General features: G+C 41.3%; 1 protein-coding gene across 1 annotated transcript in view; it reads right to left on the bottom strand.

The window, feature by feature from the left end:
* Positions 1–18,386, bottom strand: part of OCA2 (OCA2 melanosomal transmembrane protein) — a 279,690-nt gene that overhangs the window by 87,223 nt on the left and 174,081 nt on the right. The window contains exon 18 of the mRNA XM_054974145.1: positions 5,051–5,178. Within this exon, the coding sequence (XP_054830120.1) occupies positions 5,051–5,178 (128 nt within the window). The remainder of the gene's footprint in view (positions 1–5,050; positions 5,179–18,386) is intronic.

The following is an 18,386-nucleotide window of genomic DNA, read 5'->3' on the forward strand; positions in this document are numbered from 1 at the left end:
ATCTCCATGACTGTTAAATGCCCACAATTATGTTTTAAAGTGCTTCACGCCTCAATGATACTATTCTTCAGAAGTAGTAAAAAAAATCAGATGGGGAGATGAGAAGGAAAGGGGCAGAGCCAGCACCACCTCTGCTCATCTGGGAAGGAAGCAGAGGAGGTGAGCGATGGGCACAGCTGAGCTGCTACTTGGTGCAACGCTTGCTGCCCAATGGAGAAAGAAGCATTAGGGGAGCTGACGAGGATGGGTGTGGTTAAATCTGCTCAGGACAATCAACTTGCAATAGGAAAGGAAAGGGGGGGAGAGGCAAACATTTTACACTTACTTACACCGACTCAAGTACGAGTCAGCATCTGAGGCAAAAAAAAGTCGAGATACATCCATAGATACCCTGGGGAAAACCTAACATAGCCCGGAGCTGCATCACATGACTAGCTCGGACATGTAAAAGGCAGAAAAACATGGGATGCAAAACAGTAATGAACACGCTGTAAAAACCGAGTGCGGAAGACTTCAAACAGAGATTTCAAGGTGTAAATTTAATTTACTAATCAAGTTTTGGCACAAGTAACATTCATTCATAAAGACTATATGTACCCTAAATCTGAACAAAATGATCTCTGACATCCAGGAGTGCTCAGAAATCTTCTGATTTGAATTATTGCTCTGGTACCTCACTGTCTGATTGTGTTTTCCTGGAGCACAGGAGGCAAAAGGAGAGTGACTCAGCATCAACAATACATGCATGGCAGGACATCAGAACATGATCCTCCCAACTGCTGCTTCTGAGTTCAGTTTTCTACTTTCTACCAAACATTGTACTATCTCATTGTTTAAAGCTCCTTGATGCTTAGCTGTTCCACTATCTGTGGCTGTATATGAACTAGACAGGAAGGTGAAAGGCAACTCCTCCTGTCCAAGTGCACAGAAAGCAGGGCAACTTCTATTTTAAGGTTAAAATGGACCGCCTGTGTCCGGGGAGCTAAACCTGGTCCTATGGTTCACTCTGGAATCAGAAGCATTTTTGTCTTGGCCAGGTTCTGGTGTGGAAGACAGCTGAAAGAAAGAATATACTGAGATGAAAAGGTAGGATTCAGATCCCCTCACACTGAATTTTGTAAAAGGAAAAAAAAACTCTGCTTGAACATCCTAGTGAAGAAAGGAAAACTTCAGCATCCCATCAATTCATGCCTGATTGAACCCACTATAAAATGGACACCTCCTAACTTCCTGAAATTCTGGAAGGATGATAGCTTGGATGGAGGACTACAATCCCCATTTTATTACTATTGGATAATCCACTCAACTTTCTGTGACATATGACCTGTTCTCAAATCATTTTAACATATTTCTAGTTTTGAGAGGAATATAGGTTTCAGCACCATGTTCACCTTCTGCTGCCAAGGCAGGGACCAGAGGAGGACAAAGCTAACCTTTCTCTACTATTGATTCTAATAAAGGCAGGAATGGGGGGGGGAGGAGTTAAGCCACTGATTCTCACCTACAAGTGCACAACATACCATTTTAAATTGATCTTTCCTCTTAACTAGGCTGTACAACTGGCGAAAGCTAAAGGAAGACTAGATGGGGAAAGAGAGAGGACAAACTTCAATGGAGAATTGGCAGGTGCTGGCCTATAAACCTTCCTTTGTAAGTGCCAATCCCTCTCCCTCCTTATATCAATTGAGCAAATGGAGGTTTTTTAAAACCACATAGGAAGTGGACGAAGTGGGCAAACCACTGAGAGAGGGTACTAATGAGGAGGAATACCATCAGATTCTTCATAAAAGACTGCAGAGTGCTACAAAGCTACTACATAACTCTGATAAACAAATGAGCAATAACAAGCTATATCAAAAGAAAGTTACCTAATCATTAAAAATACAAAATTTTCAGTGCAGTAAAGCTTAAAAACACTCCCCAAGTGTTTATTTCAGAGATTCACATTGCTTAAGGAGGACTATTACACAGCTACAGCCAGTTAATGGAAGCACAGCCCCATCTCTTAATTCTGCCCAAGCCATTCTTTAGAGGTTGAACAGAGATTGCAGTCATGCTGAAGTAATTCCAGTTTAGTTGGGATGCTGTCACAAGGAACAGTATTCTATTTCTTTGCAGGGATACTGTCCTAATTATCCAAGACAAGAGACATTTATGCAAGTCATTTAAGTACCTTTTCCCACCTTTTAGTGTAAACTTTTAACTACGCAATCTTATGCAATCAATGGGCTTAGATGAACTAGCTCTGTTTAGAATTGTCCTGTGAGACTGCTAAAAGCAAAAGTTAAACAAGCATTACAAACCATCAGTTAAGACATGCACTCTACAAGCCTTGCCACATAGTCAAGATCCTGTATTCATTATATAAGAATTTCCATTGCTGAAACCAGTCCAAAAATGCTGTTTAAAATGTGTGCTTAGCTAGAGTAAGGCTTGGCAAATCTGTTTTCAGTATGCACAGAACCTCCAATTCAGATGCTCAGAAGGGTAAAGATACTGCACACTCCAGCTTCATTCACACTACATTGGAAGGGCCAGTTTTACAATCCTTTGAGCATGAGGGAGTCACACATCCACAGAGTTGTGTAGGGAGCCTTACATCATGGACAAGAGCTATTAGGTCTTCTCTGATAAAAGTAAAAAGTCTACAAATCTATTATGAATACAGCTTTGATTTCCATCTTTATATATCTATTTTTACTTTAATTTGAAGCTATTTGTGCAGACAGGAGATGAATTTTTGTTAAATCATGTACGTGAGTGAATAAGTTACAAGACTGTGGCCATTTTCACATCTTTAAAATAGTGCAAGATTTACCGAATGTTGGCGGCTTCGTCATGTGATTTCTGATGTCACTCTGTCATTATGTCATTTTCGTGGTGCCCTCATAACTGCCTGCATCCGGGTGACATCAGAAATCACGCTACAAAGGTGCCAGTGTTCAGTGAGTCTTGTGCTATTTTAAGACGTGTGAAAATGGCCTGTATTTTATCTACCATAAAAATCCTAAACAGTTTCCCTTTGTAGTTAGTTATATGATACAGAAGTAAAACGTATGTCATCTGGAAAACAAGGGCAAATTATTGTAGGTATTCTAAGGGCAGTTTGGGGGATTATTCATACATACAATATATTCATCAGTTTGCAGTCACAAGTCTATGTTCAATTACATTTTTAAGAGGAAGGTCATGTCCCATGCATGGGGACCTCACACAAACAACCCCTCTGACGTTGACCATTTCCTCCTGGAAACGGTTTCGGAACACTGCAAGAAGCTAATCATTTTAAGCAACAGCAAATAACAGACTGCAGGGGCAATAAGTGACAAAATAGCTTAGAGCTGATTTTATAACAGTGCAATTGTGACATACTAAAAACTGCTAAGCTGAACTTAAAGCAGTACATTAAAATACTAGCTCAGTATGTTCCATACTGAGAAACTGTCTTCCAGCCATGGCTAATAAATGTCAGGGTGTCTTGTGCTAATCACTGAAAACCTGCATCTAAAGAAGTACTGCAGCACTAGTAAACTGATCGCAGAGCAGGGTGCAGTGTGAGGCCAAAACAACCTGGAAAAGGGCCCAGTTTCCCTGCTGCCACATCCCCATACCTGATGGAGGGCCAAGAACTGACTAGAGAGAAGGTGCTGCCATGCTCCTTCTCACCAGCTACACTGTATCCAGAGTGGCAGGGTGAAGCCAGGCTCGTCCAAATTCCTCTTCATTGGCTGCTTTGTGCTCAAGCCAGCTGGTACTATTGTGCTCCTCCTTGAGAGCCTCACCACAGAGCAGGAGGAAAGGCTATGGGACAACTGGTCCTCCAGGGCAGCGGCCCACTGGGTTATTTCCCAGTAATGTAAATAGCCAATCCATCCTGCTATTCCAATTCTGAAGAATCCAGCCTGCACAGGGTTACCAGATCTCAGACCCAGAGAGGATGTCTGTCTTTTTCCCTAGAGTACATAATACATGGCTAGAAGGAAGAGAGTTCTAGTGTGAAGAAAGGTTAGTCTGGACCTCAAAGTTTTTATGAGCATTCAGGGTAAATAAATCCTGCCCGTCTCAAAAAAAAAAACTGGATTATGTAAAAAAGAAAATAATTACAGGCTGCTTTCAGGTTACGATGCAAAAATGCTCCCCCATCACAGCATGAAGTACAGGAACAGGCTAGAATGCATCCGCATACACTCATTCCTGTGCTGCTCACTGCTGCTGCCACCGCCCCACCCCCACCCGCCATGCTGGTCCTTCCCTTTTTTCAGAGGGACCTCTCATAGCTTAGGAACCCCACTCTTTACCTTAATTTTCCCTTTTATTACTGTGCTACACTGTAGCACCCAGGGTTGCCACGCACCTACGGGAAGAGGGAAATCTCTTCTCGCATTCTACTCTGGGAAGAATAGCATGCATCTTGTGGAGGCAGCCACAAACTCAGTTTCATTTAGATAGTGAGTTTATGCAATTGAAAGGCTGTAGTAGTTACATACCCATCATCCAATTTGGTTCCTTTTGACCTGCTAGTGCCCTATTTCCCAATATTTTTTCAAAGTTAGAGATTCAATTTTTATTACATTTCTGTTTTGTGGGGTTTGTTTGTTTTTCTTTTTTGCAGTAGTTTGGAAATTTACAAGGAGGCTGTTTTCCTTAGACTTTCTTACATTTAAGAAAACAGTTAAAGCCAAAGAAGCAGAAAACACAGACAGTGCTGCAGGCTTTCAACCAACTCAGAAGTCGCAGCTCCTGGCAATAAGGAAGCGAAGCATTCCCTTGGGTTTTCCGTATCTGTAAATCACAGCTGTGACTTCATTGGCTAGAACAAAGAGGAGGAAGAACAGGTCTATTTCCAGTGCATACATTAGGTAGAAAACTGTCTTTACATTTGATCTTCTATCTCTGGATCTACAAGGCCTAGAGCCTAGTCTCAGATTGTGTACAATTGCGTACATGCAAAGGCTTCCTAAATTCATCCACGTAACTGTTCTTAAGTCTTAGTTAAAACTACCAAAATCAAGGATGCAGTTTTACTATTTTTCTTTATTCTCCATCTTACCTCCATTAAAACAAACAATGCTGCAAAGAAAAGGAGTGTTGCCCATTCCACTCTACTCAGAATCATCTCAAAATCATGGATGTTGGCTAAAACAAGAAGCCATACAGCTCCAAACATAGCAATCCACCCTGCATAAAATGAGAGAAAAACAGCATCAATACAGCCTTGTCTATTTGCATTTCATTAATATAACTAGCGTATTTTCTACATGGTACATGCTTAGAAGCAAAATCAATCTAGACTTGATGCAATATTTTCCTGAAAAGGAATATTTTCTGGTGGCTTTAATAGTGAGCAATAATAACAATAGATGGAAGTTCTCCCATCATTAGGAAGAAATTGTACCTGTTGAATGTTTGCCTATCATGCACTACCAGAGTGTGAAAAAAGCAACAGTCCTTAATTTGTTCTAATTTTGTATTTCACCCAACACTTAATTTCTCAGCTGTAAGCCAAAATCGAACACTGAGCTGTTTCAATTAGGCTACACTGCCACAAAGAGGCTTGGATTTGACCATCACTATCAATCTCTGCACTGGAACTAGTGATGCAAGAGAAGAAAAACACAGCAGTTTGAGATAAATTCAACATCTCGAGGGAAGCATCCTGACTCTGAAAAGTTTGGTTCACAAATAAAAACTCCAGCTGTGCAGAATATATATTGAACAGGCCTGAAGGAAACTTTGTGATGAGACAGCTGTCTTTAATAAACAGGGCTAAGTACATAATAATTGCAAGTCTACATCCAGCTGGATAAAAATATAGTAAGGCTATCTTGCATATACTGTGTTGTCAGTAACATATTTCTTGTCTGCAAAGATCTTATCTTGTCTTATCTTGCATTCCCAAAAAGTTCATTCTTAGACTTGCTGAAAGTGTCAGGGCTTTGCAGTCCACTCCAAATATTACATGAGCTCTTGTGTAGTCCTATGTGGTTTAATTTTTTTTGACTGAGAGAAAACTATGGTGTTCTTTATTTACAAATGTGTGAGTGGAGGTTAAGGGGAAGCAAAGAGAGATATTTTGCAGAAACACACTCTGGACCTCTGGGTGCCTTACCTTCAGCAAATTCACAGTACTCTGTTTCTGCCTTTCTCTTACTCTCTGGATTAGAGGTGGGCACAGTCTACAAAACAGACCTAAATTTGACACGGTTCAGCCTGGGTCGTGTTTTGTGAACATGTGTTTCGTGGGACTCATGTTTTTCACAAACTATAGTCCATTTGGGCCAGTCCATCCTGGCACCAATCTAGCAATTCCATAGGCAATGGAATGAATGTTTGCAGACCTTCTGCAGACCTTGGAACACACCAATCCTAGCCCTCAAAACCTTGATAGATAGCTCTGGCTGCCAACCAGAGAGCTCCCATTCTTCTCTATGCGAGCAAGAAACAAGAATTAATTCCCTAGGCAATGGATGGGAAGGTGTTTGTGTGCTGAGTGAGGGGGCTCTTCCCCCACCCTTTTCTGTTTGATTTTGCTTCATTGCAACTCTTTGGTGCTGCAAGCCAATGCAAGTCAATTGGCATTTGCGACTCCTAATATCTACTGGAAGATTCCTGGGGGCAGCTGTTTTGGGGGTCTGTAAGTCAGACTTCTAAAATGCAATCTTGGCCAAACTTGGAGGGTGGCTGGAGGAGAGCCTGCTGAAGCCTCACTGCTAGTTTGGCATCTCTGAGTGTGAAGGGGGCACTCCTAGAGCCCCCAGAAATGACAGACCATGGACCGACAAACCAGTCTGTGAATGGGGCGGGCTCATGAAAAGTTCATGGTCCATGGTCCGTGAAATGCAAAGGGCCAATGGTCCGTGGGTTTTTCTGGTCTGTGCCCACCTCTACTGTGGATCAAACCAGCTCAGATGCTGGAAGATGAGTGAATGGGTCCCTCCAACATGATTTTTACTATTTTTACTACTAAAGTAGGTACAGAAGGATCCTCCCTTAGATTAGGACTGTAGTGTCAGCAGAAGAAGGGTTAACTGTTTCTCCATGCCCTTTTCTCATCCCCAAGTTACTATTTGTCCCATTGAGCAAAACATAAAGGCCACCACCCCAATACTGCAAACATTAGCTCCAGTGATCAACTGAGGCTGCAAAAGCAGAAGAGAGGAAGTGGTAACAGCTTGTCCCATAATCTTAATCAGAATCAAGCCCCATGACAGAGCTGGATTTATATAAAACTAAGTAAGCTATAATTTAGCACTGCAGATCAAGGGAGAAGGTCTCTCTACATTAAAAAATCACTAAATTATCGTTTGGAGGGGTAATGGAATGGGGCCCCTTAGACTCGACATAGTTTAGGCCTTCAGCACATCATAATCTGGCTTGGCCCCACTTCCCTATTGCTATCTGGCAATAAAAAAAAACATTCACAGATCTTCCAGCACCTTGCCTGGTTTTTACCTTTGGTCTATTCCAAACTGTCGTTTTCAGCCAAAGCTTATCTTGGACCCCAGCCCTACAGTTGAAAAACCTGTTCAGGAATCATCCACACCCATAAAGAACGCTGTCAAATGAACTTGTCTGTCATCTAGGACCTTTCTAGGCAAACTCACAGTGATCGACCCATTCACAGTAGTGGTGGCAGACCAGTGACAATATATTGCTGCTCTTCAGACAAACCCATACACTGACCACAAAAAAATTATGTTGCTGCATACTTCTTTGTATGCTGTTGCTGGTATGCATTTCCATGAGACTGGAGTGCAAATTTCTCTTTTGTTCAGTGACAGTTTATAATGAGCACTAGAGGCAAAGGGATTCCATGAAAATTTATTATGTTGTGCCTTTCTGTGAATTTTAAAGTGCTTCCAATGCAGATAGCTTGTATATTTTATTGCACAGTCTCAAAGGAAATATATATATAACCGAAATAGCACCTGCGCTTCTATGATTTTGTAAGGGGTGGGGGGTGCTGTCGTGTTCTTATCCCGAAGAAAAAGAAATTAAGGACAGATTTCTCAAGATAAGATTTAAAATTATCGTACTCAACGTCTGCACTGAATTTCCAAAGGGAATAGTCAAACATTGGCCTATGAAAGCAGGGAAGAACAAAATAAAGAAGAAAATGGAACAAACTATTATAGTAACAGCTGCAGTCTTTCAAAATGACGAATTAAGAAAAGGCAACCTTCTTTAATATACTGACTTTTCTTTGATAACATCAAAATTGAAAAGCTAAAAATCAATTTAAATCTCAAACCTTTAGAAGCCATTACAATTTGAAATTAATTATTTTGACACAAATAATAAAAAGGCATGCCCCATTTCTTGCTACGATCCTTGAGGACACTAACAGCAAAATCAGATTTTCAAAATGTGTTTCAGAAGCCACAAGGACACTCTTGGAAAACGGGAAGTTATTAGGAGACCAGCCTTACAGCAGATTGGTCACTTCAGCACATCAGCTTTAGAAATGCCCACAAATCAGCATGAAAAGTGACAGAAGCACCCCAGAATGCACTGCAATATCACAGAGGCTGCCGGGGCAGAAATGTTTAATCAAATAACCATCTTGTCTGCTTCATTCAGAGGGAGAAGATCCAATTTTAAGAACAAAAGACATGGGTGCTGCTGAATTCTCTTCCTCTTAAGTTAATTCCCCCCACACAGTCCACCAAGGTAATCTCACATCTTAGCTGATTTCTGGTATTATGGCTTGGAAGCTTCTTCATGATGGAGAAAGATTCAATGAACTAAAACATTTTTGTGTCTTTACTATTTCTATGCAAATTTATGTTATTCTCAGGTACTATTGCAATATGCTAACGCATTCGGCAGAGAACTAACTCTGGAGACACATGAATGTATATTAGGCACCAGGAACGCTGAGGTAAAGCTACTGTTTGCAGCTTTATAACCCAGGGCAATAGGTATGCTTACCAAGCAAGCTTGCTGCAAGAAAAATACATCTGTACTCATTACACTGATGCCATGCTTAGAGGCTGATAAGGAAAACCTTTCCCTGAATAGCCCATATCAAATGTAACCATGGAACAATCGAGCATAGACAAGAGAAGCCAGCTGCAAATGGGAGGATCAGAACACCTGCCCGCAGATACAGGAGTGGGCAATAAACCCCTCCGTGAGGGAAACGAGCATGCTTCAAGTCAGTTAAATTAATTGATTCTCCCAAGGCTGTGAAAAAGACCCAGCAATAGATGTGGGGTACTGAAAGTAACTTTCTGTACATTCCAGAGGAAGGGCGATTGCTCCCCTCCCACAACACCTGAGAGGGAGCAATCTCTTCCTATATGGTACAAGGCTGCTGAAGTGACACTTAGGCGTCCTTGGCAAAATGTTACACTGTCAAGAGCGCAGGAAAGAGAGAGAGCCCTATGGATGGGAAAGTATGAGAGCGGAAAAAGACGTTCCTTGAAAAGATAAAACAATGTACTGAAGTGAAAAGAAATGCAAATTGGGAAATATTGTAATTGTGATGCTGACCAGAATTATTCTTCCAATAGGGACCACTGGGATCATTGGAGGTGGTCACTGGGGAGAACCAATGAGATATTGAAATGAATCAAAGGGTATAAAACATCTTGCACAGCTATTATAGCTTTGATTAACATAGTGCACGTGTGATCCTTTTATTTTCCGTGTAACTAAGCGTTCCTACACGTTTAATAAACATAGCAGACTTGCTTTTTCCACAGGACTACGCGTCTGTCTCTTCTTTGAATTGGCTAAGGGACATTCGAACCACTGATTTTGTGGAACATTCAGAAGCTGAAAGGGGGTAACTATGAGGTGCTTTTACTATGACCTTCCTAAACAGTCAGCTCAATTCAGGAATGTATCAATGAGATTGTGCAATGCTGTTTATTTTCCCCACCAGGTGATGAATGCTTGACTAATAGCCTCAGAGAAACCTGAAACTTCACCTCTTCTTCCTGTCAACAATTCCAAATGTGACATCTTCCATGATGGTGTTCCAGATGTGAAGCTACTGAATCTCCACCAATCCTACAACCCAGGTAGGTCCAATGGCTAAGCTAGACAGAAAGGCAGAAACAATGTTCTGTAGAAAACGTCTAGCACGTGTGTTACTAGGATGGTGGTGGAGAATGCCCTCATGTGATAGCTGACTTATGGTGACCCCAAGTGGGGTTTTCATGGCAAGAGACTAACAGAGGTGGTTTTCCATTACCTGCCTCTGCAACCCTGGTCTTTGTTAGAGGTCTCCCACCCAATTACTAACCAAGGTGGACCCTGTTTAGCTTCTGAGATCTGATGAGATCATGCTAACCTGGGTCATCCAGGTCAGGGTGCGTTGCTAGGGAGTATAATGTAAAAGCCACTGACCCCCATTCTTTTTTTTTTCCTATACAGGATCAGAAAGGTGAGAGGCAAGCACTCAGCTTTTACATTTATCAGGCCATCTTAAGCACTTTATTAGATGGTATTTTCCCTTGCTCCAGCCTTTTGAGGCTAAAACTATCCCAATTATGTACACATGGTCTCCTTCAAATCTTAACATTCTGTAACTCTTCAGGATAGAATGACCCTATGACAGGGTCTCCAACATAATCTTTTTGCTGATATGCAGGCTTCTTGCCTGTACAGATGACTTGCTCCACTATGAATATTTCATCCATGTAGCTTTGTTCATAACCTTTTATTAAAAGCACTTTGCTTTTAGACACTCACACATGGTCTCCTTTTCTAAACAAAGGATTCTCCCCCTCTTCTTCTTTTCACTCTATTCAGTCTCCATAAACTGTTTTTCACACCATCTGTGCATTGGTGGGGTTTACACTCACAAGGCGAGCCCTGATTGTCCTGTGAAAGCTGTGTTTATGTTATAACTTCCTTATGAGCTGTGGCAGCACATCAGTATATCTGAACATATTGTTGAACATATTGACATATTTTTGTTCTTAAGGCTTGATTGAAGCACACAATGGCTGCTATGACCTCATTACTGATGACGGTGGTGAATTCCATACTGCTTTAACACAATACTCACAGATATGTTTAGAAACTCTCCGCCAAAGTGAGTGAAACTTGGCAAGTGTTCAGCCTTGTCTGAACATATCCTTAAAGCCTTTCTACATCTCCTCCCTGTCACATCTTTTAAAATTAAAGCCTACGCATATTTAGATAATGTACTTGTAGCCCTCTCTGTATTTGGGAAATTGCTGCCTTTACTGTATTTGGGAAATTGTTGCATATCCATTAAATCAACCTCTTAAAGTGGACCCTGGCTTGTTTATGCAATGTGTAAGCATCTTGCTCTGAAAGTCAGGTACTAACATTTCGAGTCAGAGTTTTATGCTGCTTCTTAGCTGCCTGGAAGAGAGGGCTCATCCCATCAAAACTCCCTGCTTCTCTAGGTATATATGTTCTTTATGATAGCCTCCTGTTCTGGCATCTCCATCATCACCCATTTAACACAGGTATGTCCTCACAAGGTTTTTGTTGTAACAAAACTAACTCTTCTGCTTTTTGTCATATTGGTTAAGGTAGGAATAAAAGCATTATATGCTAAAGAGGCTCTGGACTACGGATGTGCAGATTCTTAGAAACTTGGATGAAGTCCTCATCAGGATAGTAAAATAGAATTTAAAAAGCATGGTGAAAAAGCACCTCAACTGCTATCGCCTAACTTCATTAGCCACCCCTTCACAAACACTGCTTTACCTAGTAACTTATGAGCCTAGTGCTGGACTTCCTACTTCCATAGATTCATTTCAAGCCTCTTCCTTCTTCTGCTCCTCTGGAGTTTCTTCATATTCTGACTCTTCAACTGGTGTCTAATAAACATACCACAATGGATTGAGTATTCCCAAGTTCCTCTTCAGTTGTAGAGTGACCAGCAAGCTCTGTCTGTACTCCAAGCTGGTATACTCATGTTGTAGCATCATGATTTCTATGTTTGCAGGGACATTTAGACCCACCTCTGGAGTTCAGGGGTGCTCATGTGTCTCAGGTTCCTCACTAGTGGTCTGGTAAGTCCAACATAGGACTAAGCTCTCCAAAGTAACCACTGTTGAGATGATAAGTTTCAGGGGCATCACAGGAGTATCCATATTCTCAAGAGCCCAAACATGTGTCTGTTCTCACAAAATGGCTTCTTACCTAAAAACCACCAACTCTGGGTCTAAGACAATTTCCTATTGGTTGAGGTGACTAGGTATGTTGACAGAGGGGTCACTTGGCCATTCACAGAAGTTGTTACCCAATTTCCAAGGAGGGGTGCAGCAGGCAGAAGTTGAATAATGTCACAGTGGATGCCATTGAAAAAGTATATCCAGCGATATCAGAGGGCACATCTGGTGACCTTAAAGGGGGCAGGGTTAGACACACAACATCCAGTGATGGCATGGTTAGGGGCGGGGGTTAGGCATGTCACTTCTAGTGATATAGCAGGAGTGTGGCCTAATATGTAAAATACCTAATTAATATATAAGATGTACCCCTGGACTACTATTATTATAATGCCAGGGATTATATTACCCCTGTACTGAAAGATCTGTGCTGGCTATCCATCTGTTCCTGGGCACAATTCAAACTGCTTGTTCTTACCTTTAAGGCCCTAAATGGCATGGGGCCAGGGTACCTGAAGACCATCACCTCCCATACTATCCAGTCCACCAGTTAAGATCTGCCTTTCAAGCCCTGGTCTCTGTGCCCCTGCCTTCAAAGGTGAGGCGGATGGTAACTCGCCTTTAGACTGCCTTCCCCTTTGAGGCTTGCCCTGCCTTCAAAGGTGAGGCGGATGGTAACTCGCCTTTAGACTGCCTTCCCCTTTGAGGCTTGCCCTGCCTTCAAAGGTGAGGCGGATGGTAACTCGCCTTTAGACTGCCTTCCCCTTTGAGGCTTGCCTTGTGCCTGTTATTTTCTTTTAGATGCCAGGCTAAAACACAATTTTTTACCCTCGCTTTTAATTAGGGGTTTTATCATCAGTTTTTTTAATAGTCTTCTCAGTTTTATGCACATGTTTTATGCTGCTTATATCTAATGGATTGTTTTTTTAATGACTTGTTTTTTTATACTGTGGTTTTTGACTCTAAGCAGCCTTGTGCAGGACTCTGAAGAGGTAGCATAGAAATATTCTAAATTATAAATATAAAAGATTTAGCTGATTTATGACATATTTATGACATATTAACTGCTTGTTCCTTAAAGAGACTTGAAAAAGCTACTCAGACAATACATATAACATGTCCAATATTTTCCAAAACAAATGTAGCTGAATATTTAGAGGTATGATACATTGCTTCCCTTTTTAATGATATGTAAAGCTTTCTGTTTGAACTGAGTTTGTGTGAATTTTCAGTGTGTCTTTGTAATTTTAAATATAAGTATTATTTCCAAGCTTGGAAAATTCTTATAGTATTAGAAAAATAATAAAAAGAAAGATTGTGCCAGATGATATTTCCTTTTCAAAATATTTGGTAGGAAGTTTGAAATAAATTATTTAAACTTATTGAAGGTAGGATAGGATGAGTTTTCATCAAATATTCTGTAAAAAGCTTGTAGTGACTCTTACTGTTTGACATGGGTTAAAGAAGGTTAGGGCTTTTTGCCAAAGTGAAAAATCTTCCAGGTTCATTCAGTATTCATATTCTATTTCCATATACAGGTTACATAAAAAGTGAAAAACTCTCTTTAATCTTTAACAGAATATAAGGCTTTCTTCTGTAGTATCAGAGTATAATAGGTATCAACTCCAACAGAAATGAATTTATGGAGTTTGACTGTTAAGTGACTTTTCAAAAAGCGCTGAATCCTCAATGGGATGTGAATTATTAAGTACTGATATTCCATTTGCTGCCATCTTTCTTGCTAATATGTTCCCATGGAACTTGGTAAATTAGAGGACTGGACAGGAGCTTATTTGGTAAATATATATGGACTGACTTTCACAAATTGTAGAGAGTTGTAGAACATTGCATGACAGTATTTAAACTTGTTCTAATGGAACTTTCTCATGTTTCTCATCTTTCTTCCTCTTGTTTACTACATGCTTGTAGTAATGAGAACTTCATTGTAAATTGTCATTGTTTCTGCTTGCAAGCACAAAGACCAGGTAAAAGAAGCATTACTGTATCAAGATTATGGATTTTATCTAGTCTGATGTTGTACACATACTATAAAACGAAAAGAGGGAAAGGCAAATGGTACAAAGGGAAGAATTTGTAATGCTTATGTAACCCCTATGTGTTTCGCAACAGCTTCAACAGGGGAGTCTTCCAAATTCCTTTTAGTATCATTCCTGTGTATGCAGTATGGTGTAATGGCTAGAGCGTAGGACTAAGATCTTGGAGACCCTGGCTACTCCCCTGGAAAGAGAATAGGTGAGTTGATGCTTCTGACACACTTGGAGCCCATAGTCTTTCCACCCCTCAACTGCTACAGCTGTCAGTAGCTCTTTTGAAACTGAAAGGATCAAGCTAACCTGATGTGGGAAGCATCACAGCAATCCCACAAGCTTTATCCTTAGCACTCTGTGACTTGGCTACAAGCTCTCTCAGTTGCCCACCTGCTACTCATTTCCAGTGGCCTTCATCCTCCTCCAGCTGAAAATGGAGTAAGAGCAGCTCTGCTATCACTGCCTTTTCTCCAGCCACCACATGCTAAGAAGAGCTGAGGAGGCTGATAATACTTTTGCTTTGCCCCAGTGATTAAGAAGAGAAGTAGCTCTCACATCAAAACAAAAGGTTGTCGGTATCCTTCCCTCCTCAGAGATATGCAAGGCAGGCACATCTTTTCACTATGCACAGTGTACAGCTTCCTCCTTGTCAGGTGTTATATATTAGCTGAAAAGATCACACTTCTGCTACACTTTCTTTCCCCATCTAGGGATATGCATCTCCAAAAAAATCTGGGTGATCCAGATCCCGGATTTCAAAGATATAAAAAAAATGGTATCCCTAAAATCTGGGTCAGACTAAAGGGTCATTTTTCAAGCAAACTCCATCAAATTTGCAGGGATCCCCAAATTTCAGGAAATTTCAGACCTTGGGGTCTGATTCTATGGGCACCCAAAAAAGTTGCCCCAGGCCGTTCTTCATTTTTTTCTATTGGAGAACCATTTCCAAGGCTTTTCAGGCAAAGGGAAACCTTAAGCAAAAAGAACCCCTGGTCAAAAGCCAGTCCCAAATGTAAATCCCACTCCCATGAAAGCTGAACCAGCAAAGCTCAACCAAACCAAAATGAAGTAAGAGAACCAATGTCACACCAGAGATCCCCCCCCCCGCAAGCTGAAGCAGGGGGTGATGCTCATTGCCAGAGCTGTGAGGTTTAAAAGGTGGCTGGTGGTGGCTTAAAGAGCTCTTTTGGAGATCTGTTGGGGATGGAGGGATGGGATGGGAATTCTGCCTCCATTCCCTGCCAGCCTTGTGCCACTCTCCCAATATGGAGCAGAGCTTCATGCCACTGCCCTCTCTTGCTCACACCTCTGCTTCAGCCAAATAATTGGATTCAGCAAAGTTCAATTTCCCAAATCTGATCTGGGATTCTCTAATGTAATCTGGATAGCCAGATTATGCCAGATCTGCATAAATCTCACTATCCCCAGTTAGTCTTGGCCATATGCACAGTTTATAGAAAGGCTTCACATCTACAAGCACATTATAATATATATTGTAGCAGTAAAGTAATTCTATGCTAGAAAAGTTCTGCTACATGCCTCAATTAAACCCCATTATAAAACTTCAGAAGTAATTTCTAGTCAGTATGGTTCACCCTTGTGTAATGCAAACATTTTATCATCACTCAGCACTGCTCCAGCTGCCAAGAGTCACACACGGCTATTCAGCTACGAGGATGAACATTCATTCCGTTAAGCATGTAAACTATTGTAAACTATTGCTAAAGCAAGCAATCTTGCATGACTACTTAAGCACTGACAACCAGAAAAAGAAGAATGGGGAAATTCTGCCATTTTCCTAGGTGGTGTTCATTTGTGTATTAAGGCAAAATATCTGCGCCCCCCCCCCCCCAATATTTGCAGAATGTCATTTGTTTAAGGAGAAAGGAAGTGCTGCCAAAGGGGTCTACTGGTGCCCTTTGCAATTACAGTGTTTAATTTCTCTGGTGAATTTCCTCAAAACTTCTTACAAATTATGCAAACGAGGCAATAAACATACCGACTGGTTTCCAAACAAGTAAGAACATAACCCGGGGATGTCCAAATCATAGTACTTCAGCCCACTTCTAATTGAATGATTTGGCAATAAGATAAACACAAAGAGCTGCATAATATATTTTGTCAGAGAAATTGGATGTCAGATTAAATAAAATAAAGACATCTTACAGTGCTTAGGGCAAATATTTGAAATGCAGTCAACAAGAGCAGAATTTTTTAGATAATGTAAAATGTCACCAAATATGATAGGTTGTAGTAAGATTTTATATGTAGATGATTATGTTTATGGTTAATATAAACCCACTTTATTTACAACATATTAATAAGCTACCTCAAGGAAAAACTGTTTTGCTATCTCTGCCTGTTTTATTCCAACTCCTGGATGTCAATTCCATAGTTCTTAAGTGACCTAAAATGTCATTTATAAAATAATCACCAATAAGAAAAGAAGTAACTCCAAAAAGACAGCAAAAATCAGAATAAAATAAAAAAAGGATAAAAACAAAGCAACCGGCTAGAGTTTCTCTAATGATGTGCATGCATTGTGAAGGATGCCTGAACCTATGCTTCAGATGGTGATATAGCCCCCTTTCTTACATGAGGACTGTGTCAAGTATGAAATTATATTGTGGGTTTGCAAATAGGTTGGAACTTGTCTCTTGGGGTGACAGCAGCCAAATATTGTAGAGAATTAAGATATTTTATGAGATCTAGACAGCAGGTCTGCTTCTGACCCATGAAACCCAAAGTAACCTGCCAGGCAGGTATCATGATGACCTGCCTTAATGTTTAACATCCTCCCTTTTATTTCAGTTCCAGACAGGCAACATAACTAGGAGATTTGTTGAGCCCTGATGGGCTGCCCTAAGTGATAGTTTTCATTCAGTTAGGAGAGTGATGAGCTGTGCAGGCAGTACTGGCTCAAACTAGTGAGCCACTCCAGTGCCTTTGTTCCAAAAGATCCAAGGCATCCTGCAGAGGAAGCAGCTTGCTCTGGATGGATCCAAGGTTCACCCTCTCCTTTCATGCTGGATCCACAGGTGGACTGCAAAGGAAGCTTTTGGACCCTAGAAGGCAGCAGCACAGGATGCAATGGCAGGAGCAGGTCACACCTCCCATGCCAATTTCGTGCATCAAGTAGTCACTTGAGTCCCTTGGGCACTGAACTGTGTGCAGGGCTGAACTGGAGCAGCCAGAAGCAAACCTCATGCTGTGGCCTAGTGCAATGCAATGTCCAGTCACCTCCCACCATTCCCATCCATGTCTTATTCTGAAGCCTAAGGAAATCTCATAGTGCTGCTGACCAGCTATTAGAAAGAATGTAAAAGGGCAAAAACTGAGTGCAAAGGCTTTCCCTCCCCAATTTCATTCCATTTTAACATCGAACCATCTTTTGCTAAATCTAACCACTCTTGGCTACTAAACCACACTAACATATAAATGCATGTTTCCTTTCCTTTTTCTAACCTGATGTATCCCACCATAGTCTGTGCTCTACCAGATACAGAAAACAAGCTTGTGAATTCTATCTTAATCTCTCCTGGGAATCTCGGAGCAAAAGGCTTTATTACTAGCAGTTTTCCAGCTTAGATGCAGGTCAGTGTTTGATTTTCTCAATGCCTCCAAGACACTGGCAACATGAAGGTCTCCTCTGGTTACTAAAGTGGAATTTGTTTATTTATTCAATTAATTAATCGATTAATCAATTGGTTGGTTGGTTGGTTGGTTGGTTGGTTGGTTGGTTGGTTGGTTGGTTGGTTGGTTGGTTGGTTGGTTGGTTGGTTGGTTGGTTGAACTTATACCCCACCCTACCCCAAGCAGGCTCAGGGCGGCTTTCAACAAAATATACTGTTAAAATACAATAAAAATATTAACACATTAATCCAAGTAGCATAAAATTCAGGTGCCATCAAAGAGATCAGGCTACTGCAAGAACACCATAAGCCACAGGCACCACCATGATGTATCTCGAGGGTGACTGTAAAAGGAGGGTATGGCGATCAGAAGGGGACAAAATGCTGGCCCCGATTCAAAGACCCAGTGGAACATTTCCATCTTGCAGGCCCTTCAGAACTGCAAAATGTCTTGCAGGGCCTGGATCTCTATTGGGAGAGCATTCCACCAGGCTGGGGCCAAGGCAGAAAAAGCCCTGGCCCTAGTTGAAGCCAGACGAATGTCCCTCATGCTGAGGACCACCAGAAGCTGCTTGTCCACAGAGTGCAAGGCCCAGCGGGGGACA

The sequence above is a fragment of the Eublepharis macularius genome, chromosome 3, assembly GCF_028583425.1.
Source record: "Eublepharis macularius isolate TG4126 chromosome 3, MPM_Emac_v1.0, whole genome shotgun sequence".
Lineage (NCBI taxonomy): Eukaryota > Metazoa > Chordata > Lepidosauria > Squamata > Eublepharidae > Eublepharis > Eublepharis macularius.